The sequence below is a fragment of the Coffea arabica genome, chromosome 2c, assembly GCF_036785885.1.
Source record: "Coffea arabica cultivar ET-39 chromosome 2c, Coffea Arabica ET-39 HiFi, whole genome shotgun sequence".
Classification (NCBI taxonomy): domain Eukaryota; kingdom Viridiplantae; phylum Streptophyta; class Magnoliopsida; order Gentianales; family Rubiaceae; genus Coffea; species Coffea arabica.
The window spans coordinates 61,540,815-61,555,707 of NC_092312.1; the positions used below are offsets into that span (position 1 = coordinate 61,540,815).

At 37.2% G+C, this 14,893-nt stretch overlaps 1 protein-coding gene across 1 annotated transcript; it reads left to right on the forward strand.

Annotated features, from left to right (window-relative positions):
* Positions 1–8,094: 8,094 nt before the first annotated feature.
* On the forward strand, positions 8,095–14,626 carry LOC113727405 (uncharacterized). The gene is made up of 10 exons (XM_027251554.2): positions 8,095–8,472; positions 9,187–9,391; positions 9,730–9,820; positions 9,966–10,111; positions 10,371–10,614; positions 11,954–12,058; positions 12,172–12,354; positions 12,687–12,891; positions 13,497–13,983; positions 14,363–14,626. The coding sequence occupies exons 1-10, from the start codon at positions 8,241–8,243 to the stop codon at positions 14,457–14,459; spliced, it is 1,995 nt and encodes a 664-aa protein (XP_027107355.1). The 5' UTR covers positions 8,095–8,240; the 3' UTR covers positions 14,460–14,626.
* The last annotated feature ends 267 nt before the right edge of the window (positions 14,627–14,893 follow it).

Here is a 14,893-nt window from a genome sequence, read left to right on the forward strand (position 1 = left end):
CAATCTCACATTGAATGCCAAAGCCATGAATGTTCTTTACAGTGCTTTAGACTCAAATGAGTCAATTAGAGTAAAAGGGTGTAAATCTGCCAAAGAAATGTGGGATAAGTTAAGAGAAATTCATGAGAGCAGCGACAACGTAAGAGAACAGAAAAAGTCCATTCTGGTCACCAAATATGAATCTTTTAAGATGGAGCCTCATGAGAACATCGACAAAATGTATTGTAGATTCAATGATCTGATCAAGGATTTAGAGGTACTCGAGAAGGAATACTCTCTAGGTGAAAAGAACAGAAAAATTCTGAATGCTCTATCAAAGGATTGGGAAAGCAAAGTAACTGCTATAGAGGAAGCTAAGGATTTAAATTCCTTATCCATTGAATCTCTGATTAACTCTCTAACTTCCTATGAACTGAAGCTTAAATCTAAGTTGCAGGAAGAAGAAGACACAAAAGGAAGGAAGAGTATTGCTCTGAAAACGTCACAAGATGAAGATGAAACAGCCTCACTGGATGAAAATGACTTGGATGGTGATGATAGTGACATTGCACTCATCACAAGAGGCTTCAAAAGATTTCTTAATAAGAGAAGATTCAGGAAAGGCGGATCCAGCAATTCCTTCCAGAATCAGACTAATGACTTCAGGAATAGAGGGAAACTAGAGTTCAACAAGAAGCAGAATGATAAATGCTTTGAATGTGGCCAACCTGGACACTATGCAAATGAGTGTCCAATGAAGAAAAAGAAGGAAAACAAGATTGAACGAAAACCAAAGTTCAACAATTTCCAGATTACCTGGAATGATTGCAACTCAGAAGGCGAAGTTGAAGAAGAAGAGGAATCTGCTCAAGTAGCTTTAATGGCCATTGGAGATGAAGAGGTAACACAATGCAACTCTCAAATCAATAGTGATAGTGAATCTGATGATGATGTCAATTCTTTTCTAGAAAAAATGCATGACAGCTTGAAAGAATCCTATGCTAAAAACAAAGAACTGAAGCAAAAAATCAGCTTTCTAATACAAGACAATGCAAATCTTTTTCGACAAAACAAATGCCTTAAGCATGAAAATGATAACCTGAAAAGGACTGAAACTGATGCGATTGCTGAACTTTACAAAAAGAAAAATTACTGTGACTTACTCAACAGTGAGCAATGCAGCCTGAGAAAAAGGATGGATGATTTATGTAAATTGTTACATCATGTGAAACAGAATCATCTTCAAAAAATTGACACTGTACCTTATGTTAATACTCATCGAATAAGACTGAACCAAAATACAAATGAGTTTGCTATCCACAGAAGAAGGCAAGTCAGATTCATCAAACCTGTTCATTTGATTAATCCTATGTCAATGTGCAACTTTTGTTATCAATCTGGCCACATGTACAGCAACTGTCATGTTAAGAAAAATATGAGGAATGGGATGAGATGCATGTGGATAGTCAAACATAAGACTAACTCTCAAGGACCCAACATGTAAAGGGTACCAAGTATTATCTTGTGGGTTTGTGTGTAGGTGAACCAGGATTACAGTGCTAAAGGATCAAAATGGTTCATTGATAGTGGATGTTCAAGACATATGACTGGTGATGCGTCACAATTTATTAAACTCAAGCAAAAAGCAAGTGGAAAGGTAACTTTTGGAGATGATAACAAAGCCAAAACTGTTGGCATTGGCGATGTTGGTAAGAATGATCAAACTTTTATTCACAATGTTCTTCTTGTTGATAATTTGAGCTACAATCTGTTAAGTGTTAGCCAATTGTGTGATAGGAATCTGTTTGTATTATTCAAAAAGCTTGAATGTCTTATATTTGACTCAAAGTTCAACATTATTTTCAAAGGAAAAAGAGTTAATGATGTCTACGTTGTGTATCTTGAAAATTTTGATTCCTCATATCTCAAATGTCTCAAAGTAGCAAATGAGGACCCATGGTTATGGCATAGAAGGTTGTGTCACTTCAATATGGACTTGCTGAAAGAAATTTCTAAAAAGGAACTTGTTAGAGGTCTTCCAAAAATCAGATTTGAAAAAGACAGAATCTGTGATGCATGCCAATTTGGAAAACAAGTCAAGGTCTCTTTTAAACCTAAGAAATGTGTTTCCACTTCAAAACCACTTGAACTTCTGCACCTTGATCTATTTGGCCCTACACAGACTGCAAGCCTTGGTGGTAAGAGATATTGTTTTGTGATTGTTGATGACTTCTCTCGATATACTTGGGTAATATTCCTTGCTCATAAAGATGATGCCTTTAAGAATTTTACCTCATTATTTGCTAAAGTACAAAATCTGCTTGGCTTGAAAATTGTTAGAATTAGAAGTGATAATGGGACAGAATTTAAGTTCTGTGGTTTTCCAGAATTCTGTGATCACAATGGTATTACCCATGAATTCTCTATTGCTAGAGTTCCTCAACAGAATGGAGTTGTAGAAAGAAAAAATAGAACTCTCCAAGAGGCTGCTAGAACCATGCTTAGTGAATGCAATTTACCAAAATATTTTTGGGCTGAAGCCATAAACACAGCTTGCTATACCATGAATAGAATTCTTCTAAGACCAATTTTGAACAAAACTTCCTATGAGCTCATGTATGATAAAAAGCCAGTAGTCAGCTACTTCAAAGTATTTGGTTGTAAGTGTTTCATTTTGAATATCAAGGAACATCTTGGAAAGTTTGACAAGAAATCTGATGAAGGAATTTTCTTGGGATATTGTGAAAACAAAAGAGGTTTCAGAGTTTATAATCGTAGAACATTGATTATAGAGGAGGCTATACACATTACTTTTGATGAATCTAATGGTGACATTTCTATGAGTTGTGGTGATGATGATGACACAGGTGTTCAAGAAGGACTAAAGAAACTAGCAATCAATGACCATGACTCTGCTTCACCAGAAACTGATTCAAAGGATAATGATGCTCAGATCAGTCCAGCTGAAGAAGTGAATAATAGAGATACCACTACTCCTAATGATCTTCCAAGAGCCTGGAAATTTGCTCATAATCATCCCAGGGAGCTCATAATTGGTGATCCTTCTGAAAAGGTCAGGACTCGTTCCTCTAGACACCTGGTAGATAATCTTGCTTTTGTATCACATATTGAACCAAAAAATGTTGTTGATGCTTTGAATGATGAGCACTGGATTTTAGCTATGGAAGAAGAGTTAATCCAATTTGAAAGAAACAAAGTCTGGACTCTGGTTGCCAGACCACAAGGCCATCCTATCATTGGCACAAAATGGGTGTTTAGAAACAAATTGAATGATAAAGGGGAGATTGTTAGAAACAAGGCTAGACTGGTGGCTAAAGGATACACTCAAGAAGAGGGAATAGACTTTGATGAGTCTTTTGCACCAGTAGCCAGGCTGGAATCCATAAGAATGTTTTTAGCATTTGCATGTTTCAAGAATTTTAAATTATTTCAAATGGATGTTAAGAGTGCTTTCTTAAATGGATTTATAGATCAAGAAGTCTATGTTGACCAACCACCTGGCTTTGAAAATGTATCTTATCCAAATCACGTGTTTAAACTCTCAAAAGCTTTATATGGATTAAAGCAAGCTCCTAGAGTATGGTATGAACGTCTGAGTGGATTTCTGATTGAAAATGGTTTTAAAAGAGGCATTGTAGACACTACACTTTTTACAAAACAAAGCTCACAAGATCTTTTGATAGTGCAAATATATGTGGATGATATCATATTTGGTGCTACTAATGAAAATTTGTGCAAGGATTTTTCCATCATCATGCAAAAAGAATTTGAAATGAGCATGATGGGAGAACTGAATTTCTTCCTTGGACTCCAAGTGATTCAAACCCATGATGGAACATTTATAAATCAAACAAAATACACCATGGAGTTGCTGAAAAGATTCAAAATGGAGGATTCAAAGCCTGTTGGGACACCTATGTGCACCTCTACCAAACTAGACAAAGATGAGGAAGGTATTAAAGTTGAGGAGAAGAAGTACAGAGGTATGATTGGAAGTTTACTTTATTTAACTGCTAGTAGGCCTGACATCATGTTTGCTGTGTGTTTATGTGCTCGATTTCAATCCTGTCCAAAGGAATCACACTTGAATGCAGTAAAAAGAATCTTGAGATATCTTAAAGGAACCTTAAATTTTGGCTTGTGGTATCCAAAATGTTATGAACTTTCTTTGTGTGGATTTTCTGATGCTGATTTTGGAGGTTGTAAAATAGATAGAAAAAGTACTACTGGTATATGCAACTTTCTTGGAAATTGCTTGGTCTCTTGGTTTAGTAAAAAACAAAATGCTATCTCACTGTCCACTACTGAAGCTGAGTATGTTGCTGCTGGTGCTTGTTGTGCTCAATTGTTGTGGATGAAAAACACACTAAATGATTTCGGTTTAGTGTATGAATGTGTACCCATGTACTGTGACAACACTAGTGCAATTAATCTAACAAAAAATCCCATTCAACACTCTAGGACTAAGCACATTGATATTAAGCATCATTTCATTCGCGATCTTGTCTCAAAGGGGATAATCCGTGTTGAGTTTGTTTGTTCTAAAGAACAGATCGCTGATATACTCACAAAAGCTCTTCCGCTAGATCAATTTGTGTTTTTGAGGACCAAATTGGGTGTTACAGAAAAAATGTTCTGAGTCTTATTTCCAGACAATCCTTATCGGACGTCCGATGAATTGGAACGGACGTCCGACAGTGTTCCTCATCCAAGGTCCAGAAAATCCCTGGCTCGGACGGTTGTGTCGGACGCATCACTTCGTTCGGACGTCCGACACTCAAAAAAATGAGTCCTACAAGACAGTTATCCACTCTTCTCAATTCATTTTCCTTCATAAGTCTCGGACGCGACCTTTCAGTTTCTCTAAAATTTGAAATTCAAATTCCTCTCTCCTCAAACCAAGTTTCGAAAAATTAACTCAACCAACTCCATTACACCTCTCCTGCTCATTAATCATTCATAAAAGGCACTCCTAACACCCAACTACCCCAACATTCCTAATTTACATACGAAACCCTAAAATCATATAACCCTCTCCTTGCGGCTTCTCAGTATTCATCAGTTGGTTCCTACTGCACTCTCTCTTTGTACACCACACTTCTTATCCAAAAATATATCCACATTGCATCATGATTAGAATGAGAGGAGGATCTTCTACTGTCGGACGATCCTTTAGGCTTAGGGATGAAGATATTGAAATTTTAGAACCACCTCCTGTGGCACCCAAAAAGAAGACTATAACCCGTAGTGGTAAGGTGAAACAGACTGCCCAAAGGAAACTGGATATCCAAACTGCTGAATCATCTGATGAACAGATGGATGGGCAGAACTCTGAAGAGAACATTGTTGGTAGAAATGAGGAACCAGAACAGGCTGACCAGGGAGATAAAACTGTCACAAGATCCTCTGCTAAAAGAAAGAGGTCCGCTAAGAGGAAGAGCATTCCTCAATCCAAAAAAAAACAGTCTGCTGATCCCACTGATGATCAGCAGAATGAAGAGAACACTACTGGGAATAAGAAGACTCCTGAACCTTCCACCAGGAAGTCTCCAAGGACTAGATCTGAGGCTCAAAATGTGGAAGCATCTGCCACACAAACTTCAAGCAAGAAACGCTCTGGAAGGGATCCTGTGTCTCAACCAGTTGAAGAACCCACTCCTCTTCCAAAATTCATTGATGATGAAGCCAGAGACAAATTTGAGTTGGTCTCTCAAAAAGGTTTTATCACCCAAAGACTTATCATTCCCTATGAATTTCGTAAACTTGATCTTGAATCTGTTGTCAAACTGTTTGAGTTCCAGAAATGGACCCATATTCTGACCATTCCTAATGTCTTTTACCCTGACATGCTATATCAATTCTTTGCTAATCTTAGAAAGGGTAAATCACACACTGAACTCATCTCTAGGGTCAATTCTGTGGACATCATGTTAACTCCTGACATTGTGAACTCCATTTTGAAAACCAGCATTGAATGATTAGTATGTATGTGTGCTGGTTGAATGAATGTTTCTGATTGACATCTGCTCGATGATCACCTCCAAACTGTGATGAATATTTATACTGATTTGTTGGTTGTGATGACAAAAAGGGGGAGAATTGGAATTGGATTTGGTTTATAACTGATGGTATAAAGTATCTAGTTAGGGGGAGTCAGTTTTAGGGGGAGTAATATACTACTCAGGGGGAGCTGCTATATTTTGTGTTGTATCCAATTGTTTTGTCATCATCAAAAAGGGGGAGATTGTTTATCTCAATTCATATCTTTTGATGATTACAAAACAATTGGATGTTTCTAATACTTTTTGTAAAGATCCTTTTCAGAAATAAACCAAACAGGTATGTGGAGTTAAAGCAGAAAAAGAAGATCAGAAAGGAATGAAGTATGCTGAGGATGATGTCGGACGCACAAAAGGAAAGTATCGGACGTCCGACATTCTTTGAGCATCTTCGGACGAGTAGAGAACTCAGATTCGGACGTCCGAAGAAGACAAGCCAGGAGTTACTCTATTACTAATTTGGTTCGGACGCTCAACACCTGTGTATCGGACGTCCGACAAATGTTGCTGATCTTCGGACACAACACTTTGGATGCATCGGCCGTCCGAAGGAATTGAAGAAGAAAAGTCCAAGTATTCATCCTACCCTCGGACGCATGATCGGACGTCCTAAGAGACTCGAGAAAACTTCCAGAACTCATTTATATCGTTCGGACGCATAAAAACCAAGCATCGGACGTCCGACAGCACCAACGGCTAGTTGACTCTTCAGCTGCCTTCTACCCGTTGACAGCATTAATTGAAGAATTCTCTGGTCTCCTATAAAAGGAACTAAGCCAACCACCTCAGGATAACTTTATACATCAAGCCTACATCAGATTGTGAGTGATTCAAGTGCTAGAATACTCAAAAGAATCATTTGTATTCCTTGCATGTGCAATCTTCGTGTAGCTGTTTTTCAAGTGTGACATAGCTTCTTCAATAGTGTAGCAAAGAGAGGGTTTGCGACTGTTTGTAAAACTTCCTTGCTTGACCAAGTGTATTTTGGGGCAAGAAGGAAGTGATCCCTTCCTTGTACACATAAGATTGGTTGCAAGTCTATTCAGCTTGAAGTAACTTGGTATATAATAGAGGGTTTCAAACATCAGTTGTATTTGAAGTTTGGTTTGGCTCTTTACTCTCATTTACTGCTTTTCTATATAAACTGCTTTTCTCCTCATCTCACTAATACCTGTGCTACTATATTATCTCGTTCATTGAGAAGCATTTTGAAAAAGAAGGCCTGTCTGTCAAAAAGGTTGAATATTTACTAGCAGGTTTTTGAAAGCCTAATTCACCCCCCCTCTTAGGTTGTCCTCGATCCTAACACTTTCTATATTTTTTCTAATTATTAAAATGTTAGAAACATTATGACTACTTGTTATTTAATTACAACTAAAATTATACTGCTATTAAACCGATAATGCACTCATAATAGATTTGCTTTCTTTTCTTTTTTGGTATCATTACGTACACATAATATTGGTTAAAAACTCTTTGTCCAAATCACAATAAATTGGGGTTAACTTTATAGATGAAATTTCTTTTCACAGCAAATTTTAATTATTTTTATACTTAATTTTTTTCCTATATTTCTATTCATTATGTACTAAAATATTTGTTATTATATATTTAACTAATGTTCTAGAGGGCCCTGGTTGTGCCTTGCACAGCCGAGGTACCTCTAGTTACTACTATATAGGAATATCTTACTTACCATTGAAGGATACAAGAGGAAAAGGCAGCAAATTAGGGGCCATATGAGTAATTGTAGATAAAAATGCACGACTGTGACAAACATTCCGGGGCTGGAGGAGTAATACGAAATATTAAAGTGCTATAGACAGTTTAAGGTACAAAGAACAGTTTTATATATTTTTCAAAAAAAAAAAAACAGTTTTATATTATTTAAGGGACACAAATTGCAAGTGACCTACAGTAACACACTACTTCCTTTCATATTCGATCCAATGTTCTCAGGGAATCAGGCCCAGAACTACTGGGACCCACACTCCACTCAACGACAGCAAAAACCATCAGCAAAGAACAGAGTAGTACGCAGTAGAATTTCCAACTTTTCACTCCTCTGCAAATCAATGTAGCTTGACCAATCAATTCAAACTTCGAGAGAAAACTCATTTCTTTTCCATTTTCTTGGTGGATTTTGTTTGGTTTTACATTTCTTGTTACTGGGGTTGAGAAATGACTGGGGGAAGAGGTGGGATGCTGTGGGTTGGGCTGTTGGTGTTGATCCTGTGGAGCAGCTGCAATGTGGAGGGAGAAGAGTACATGAAATACAAGGACCCAAAGGTGCCTGTTGGTGTGAGAGCGAAGGATCTTCTGAGTAGAATGACTTTGGAGGAGAAAATTGGTCAGATGGTTCAGATTGATAGAAGTGTTGCCACCCCTGCTGTCATGAAAAATTACTACATTGGTAGTGTACTACTATTATGTGTTTCAGTGTTGCAGTTTCTGGAATCTTTGTTTATGGTGTAGTTATTTTTTCTACTTGTGTCTATGAAGATTGAAAATGGACTAGACTTTTGATTTCTTGAAAAGGGATGGATTATAGGGAATTGTAATTCTTGATTTTCTAGGTAGAATCTTGGAAAGCACAATTTAGGATTGTGGTAGATTGTGATTTTCTCTTTTACTGTTGAAATTCAAATGGAGGTAGTATCTGCAAGGGATTTGTCTGTTGTACTTAAAGAGAAGCAACTGGTTGATGATAGCTTTCTCGTTGGGAAAATAGACTTCTTGTGGCTATTTTAAGAGTGATTATGTTCATATATACATATGATTGGGTTGGTGAATCTGGTTGTAAAAGAAATTTGAAGATAGGCTATGTAATTGACTGGAGATTATGTCTGTGTCTCGTTTTTTGCTTCAATTGTAGCTTGTTGCACCCCATGCTTTTGTTTTAATGGATTGCCAACCATAAATCAGTGTTTGGAAGATGCTTATGTCCGGACTGTTTTGGGCTTTCTTTTGTCTATACAAACGAGTATGCAGCTGTATCTGCAGAGTTGTTGGTACGGATGTAATTAGCTCACTTATCTTTTTGTTTCCAGCATAGAATATAGCTAGAAATGATTATTGACATGAACAAATGGCTTAAAATTGACTGAGAATCACTCATTTGATGTAGGGAGTGTTTTAAGTGGTGGGGGAAGTACACCACTTCCACAGGCTAGTGCTGCAGATTGGGTCAACATGGTGAATGACTTTCAGAAGGGGTCATTATCTACGCGGTTGGGAATACCCATGATATACGGGATTGATGCTGTTCATGGACACAATAATGTCTTTAATGCCACCATCTTTCCACATAATATTGGTCTTGGTGCTGCAAGGCAAGTAAAATGTTTGACAAATTCATCCATCCTTTGCATAAGAAGAAAGGAAAATGGGATATGAAATCATTTTGTTTCCTTAATATGGTACTAAATGATAAAAGCTGCATGCCTTCAGGTAACTATTGGCTAGGAAACTGCATATCCAATTTCACTTATCATGTTTCTTTGGCTCAAAATTTTAATTGTTATATATGGCAGTGTAGAATTATTTCTTGCCTGACAGATGTCATCATTTGACATGTTTTGCTTGTATAATTGTTATGTTACTGTGAAATTAATGGCAAAAATGCATCTCTAACTGATATGCTCTGACAAGAAGTAAACTCCAACTTCAGGGATCCTGAACTAGTGCGGAGGATTGGTGACGCAACTGCTCTTGAAGTTAGAGCTACAGGGATACCTTATGTATTTGCTCCTTGCATAGCCGTAAGTCACTGGGTGATACCAAGTCGCTGAGTAGATTTCAAACTTTTATTTCCAGTTTCAAACTTGTATTATGAAGAGATCTTGATTTTTCATTCTATTAATCTCCATATGAGGAATCTACTTGTTTGTGACATTGCTTGTGCAGGTTTGCCGAGACCCAAGGTGGGGTAGATGCTATGAGAGCTACAGTGAGGACCCCAAGATCATTCGAGAAATGACAGACATCATACTTGGGTTGCAAGGGGAAATTCCTAGTGGTTCTCGGAAGGGTGTCCCATATGTTGCTGGAAAGTAAGGAGCTAAACCTTTTCTTCAGATAATTAATGGGGACCTATCGCATGTTTTCATCTCCTTTAAGGCATAAATAAAGAATCATTATTTGTCAAGCAATGTGTCATGGTAAAGCCATTGATTTGAAAAACTTTGTGAAATGAAACCTTTCCCTATTATTCTTTTCTTAGACCTTTTTCTCCTTTATCATCCCTTATGTCTGAATTAGTGCTTTATCTCTCTCCTCTCTCTCTCTCTCTCTCCCCCTCCCCCTCCCAAGGGACAAGGTAGCAGCTTGTGCAAAGCACTTTGTTGGTGATGGTGGCACTACTAAGGGGATTAATGAGAACAATACCCTTATTGACAGGCATGGGTTGCTTAGCATCCATATGCCTGCCTATTATGACTCCATTATCAAGGGTGTGTCCACAGTCATGATCTCTTACTCAAGTTGGAATGGTGAAAAGATGCATGCTAACCGTGATATGATTACTGGTTTTCTGAAGGACAAAATCAAGTTCAAGGTCAGGCTTGACTATAGTATTTATTATCAATTTTGTTTGACAGAAAACCTAAGTTGGTTTAGTGTCCTTTTTTTTATGAACTTCTGCAGTAACCATTGTGTGCACTAGTGAGAATGTGCTTGGAGTTGAATATACAGAGTTACAGACTATGTGCAAATTTTTTGAAATTGCTAGTAGAATACAGTATCTGTTTTTACTTGATTGCATTGTCTTTAAATGCTGTCCTGAACAGCTGTATACCTGCACTCCGCCAATTCTTTCTGCCTACATCTCTTTCTCTTGAGAAATCAACATGGTCCTAAACTCATTGATGGAAGACATAACAGTTGGCATGTAATTAGCTCAATTGATTCATTGAATTCAATCTTGTTTACATGTTTAATTGTCCTTTATGTTGGTTGAGATAGTGGTGGTTCAGTCTCTGGTAGGGTGACAGGTTTCTTCCTGCTTGAGTTGAGTGATGTAGAGATGCAGGTCTTAATGTTTCAACTCTGTGGCAGTACATTTAATTGGATATGGGCATTAAGGGTGTCTGCAATACTGACACATTCATGTATTAGATTTGCAATATGGTGTGTTGCTTGGTGTTGCACCACTGTGGACGGTTGCTCTTTATTGGTAGAAATTGTAGTGTTTTGACAGGTTTAATAGGTAATGATAGTTGTTGGACATAAAATTGATGTTTTTGGTAAAATATTGTGTACAACTCATAGTTATTTTGGTGCAGATATTATAAGAGATAAACATGGTTGAAAGTATTTGAGTTATTGATGAGTCAGGTGTATAATGACTAAGATATGCCATTTTCAGATTGCTGTTCTTTGGGCAAACTAGATTTGAAAGATGAAACTGGATGTGTTTTGATTTGGTTGAAACTTAAATCTCTCTATTTTAACCTGTTATGTCTGCACAAGTGTAGTTCTTCATTCTATTATTTTCTAATGCCTGATTGTACTTCTTATAGAACTGTGACTTTGTTCTCTTTCATTAAACTTGGTCTTAGATTTTGTCTTTAGCTATTTGAATGAATTAGTTTAATAGTAATAAAAGATGGGAGAAATTAATAAAATAGAAAGGAAGAGTGCACATTGGTAGGATGAAATAGAAAATAGTTTTAAAATTAAGTGATGTGCTTTCAGAGTGATCTTTAAAGATAGCATTGTTACTTTGTTCTTCTTATTACTGACATTCATGATTATCCCATTTTATTGTTGTTTGCTTTGTAAACATCATCTTCTATTAGTTACTAAGATTATAGCTTCCACTGTGTGATTCTTACTTCCAACTTTAGAATTTTGTGGTAGCTTCACTTCACTGATTGCTTTTAATGAGTCACCAGGGTTTCGTCATCTCAGATTGGGAAGGCATTGACAGGATCACTTCACCACCACATGCAAATTACACCTACTCTGTTGAGGCTAGTATATTGGCAGGCGTTGACATGGTAAGCACCTCTTTCTTTTCAGATGTCATGTAGAGACCAAATTGGTCAATAACTATATATAAACTCTAGCATTCCATTAAAACTGGGGTATGCGCTGCATTCATCTTTTACAGGTTATGATCCCTTTTAATTATACTGAGTTCATTGATGATCTCACTCACCTGGTGAAGAACAAATTTATACCAATGGATCGCATTGATGATGCTGTAGAGAGGATTTTACTGGTAAAGTTTACCTTGGGACTCTTTGAGGATCCCCTTGCTGATCTTAGTTTAACCAATGAAGTTGGGAAACAGGTACGACAATCTTTTTTCTCTAAGCACATCCAATGTCTTGTGCTTTGTACTTTCCCCTTCTCTGTAGATTTACAAAGGTTTCAAGCTTTCTGCCTTCAAAGACATTTATTAATTCAGGCAGAACTAACTTTACAATCCAGAAATAACTAATCTAAAATTTTAAAACATCTCTGCAGTGAAGCTCTCATCAGCTGTCAAGTCCAAGTTTTTATTCCTTTTAACACATTTCCATCCAGAAAAGCATCTCACCTTTTAACTTCTTGTTTGCTTCCCAAAAGTGTCACAGTTTGAATCATCTATAAGCCTGACTGAATATGCTTTGGTTTTAACAGGAGCACAGAAATTTGGCAAGGGAAGCTGTTAGAAAATCTCTTGTTCTGCTTAAGAATGGGAAAAATGAGACTGATCCTTTAATTCCTCTTGCCAAGAAAGCATCAAAAATTTTAGTTGCTGGTAGCCATGCAGATAACTTGGGTTACCAATGTGGTGGATGGACAATAAGTTGGCAAGGATTTAGTGGCAATAATTACACAAGAGGTATGTGCAACTGCTATCTATAAACCATGGTTTTTTAAGAGAGGTCCTTAGTGTTTGAAGTTCCATGTACTACAAACCTATTAAAAGGACATCAGTTTTAATTCGAACCGGAGGAAGGTTTCACCAAGGAAGTGCTAAAGCTACTGTGTGAATCCAATTTCAAAGACCTCCTAATGTTTCCGTTTTACTTTCCCCCTCTCCTTCCTCCTTCCCCTCATCCCCCGAGAAAAAGGAAAATCTCCATGTCCACCAATTTTGTTTTCTGTTTCATTTACTCCATAGTTGTAGTCACTCCTTGAAGCAGATTGGACCTGCTTTTGACACAGTCCTTAAAAGAGAGTCCATGAGAATGTTTGAGTACTTAAGTGAGCCAAGCTCCTATTGTCTTCTCTATGCAGTACCACTGGAGGCTAGAAATTGTTTGAAATGAGATCCTCAACACACAATACTGTACTCATATCCAATGACAATTGTCAGAAATGCAGTTCACATTACATTAGTTAAGATTATGTTCCAGATTTCTGATATGATAATGGTTTAAAGTGAGGCTATTAGTTATATACGAGTTGCTGTACATTCAGTGATAGCTCTTTTGCATTCTCCAGGAACGACAATCCTTGCTGCAATTAACTCTACAGTTGATAAGGAGACAGAACTTGAGTACCTTGAAAATCCTGATAGTCAGTATGTAAAGTCCAACAACTTCGATTATGCTATTGTTGTTGTTGGAGAACCTCCTTACACAGAGAGTGCAGGAGACAGTCAAACTCTTACAATTTTAGATCCTGGTCCAGCTGTGATAATCAATGTTTGTGGGGTCATCAAGTGTGTTGTTATCATTGTATCTGGTCGACCTATAGTGATTGAACCATATATTTCTTCAATTGATGCACTGGTTGCAGCCTGGTTACCTGGCACCGAAGGTCAAGGTGTGACTGATGTCCTCTTTGGGGATTATGAGTTCACTGGAAAACTTCCAAGAACCTGGTTCAGAACTATTGACCAACTTCCAATGAACGTGGGAGATTCCCATTATGATCCACTTTTCCCTTTTGGATTTGGACTCACAACTCACCAGTCCATAGTGTCAAGGTATGAATACCTTGCCTCAGCTAGTAGAATATAAATCTTTTGCACTTTAGGTAAACTATATTGATTAAATCCTGATGATTCAGTTAAGGTCTGACTGCTTCTTTTTGTTTGCATCTTTGGTCTTTGAGCAGCATTTTGTAGCTCTTTGGCTTCATCCACATACCTGCCTCATAATTTGCTTATTTTATGTTCACTTACTCCCATTTAGGCCGAGAACTTATCTGAGCCTTATTTCTATTGTGGGTTTTTAGTATGGAATTCAATGACACAACTTTTGGGCTTTTGATGGCTGTTATGTGATGGAAACTTGTTCAATTTGATAGAATATATGTGCTGGAAACTGCTGATGGTTGATACTTCTTTCTTCTTTCTTGTCCAGGTCAAAATCATCTGGCTTTAAGGGACATCCATATGCAACTTTAATTCTGATTTTTGTCTTAATCGGTTTGTACTTTCAAGGTAATCTTTTAACATGAGACGAGATTAGTTGTTGGATGGAAAAAAACATTGATATCCTCTTTTTAGTCTGCATTTCCACCCGGGAAATTCAGAAACTTCAGCATCATTTGCAAAAATTGAGTGGAGAAGGTTATGAATCTTGACTAGGCTATGGCAAACAAGGTAACAGGAGAATTTAGTTTTACATGGTTGAAGCCTAAATAATAGTAAATTGAAATGTACTTGCAAGGCAGCTTCGTGCTTGTGTGAGCTTTCTTGCCGATCAATAAAGAAGTATTTTTACACTAAAAAACATAGTAATTGAAACTATTGCTAGCAGGTTGCTAAGAAATACTTTATACTAATACTGGGTAATTGCTATATTATGCTATTTACATTCTAATTTTCAATTAGTAATTTCACTGCAAGGTAAATTATGTTTGTCGGTTTTGTCTTTTTAGTCATGCAAAGA

Excerpts from the sequence above, each read along its gene's own strand:
- LOC113727405 (XM_027251554.2), top strand. The coding sequence starts at position 8,241 with ATGACTGGGGGAAGAGGTGGGATGCTGTGGGTTGGGCTGTTGGTGTTG. Across the intron at positions 12,355-12,686 it reads CCAATGAAGTTGGGAAACAG|GAGCACAGAAATTTGGCAAG; the intron begins GTACGACAATCT and ends TGGTTTTAACAG. Across the intron at positions 13,984-14,362 it reads CACCAGTCCATAGTGTCAAG|GTCAAAATCATCTGGCTTTA; the intron begins GTATGAATACCT and ends TTTCTTGTCCAG.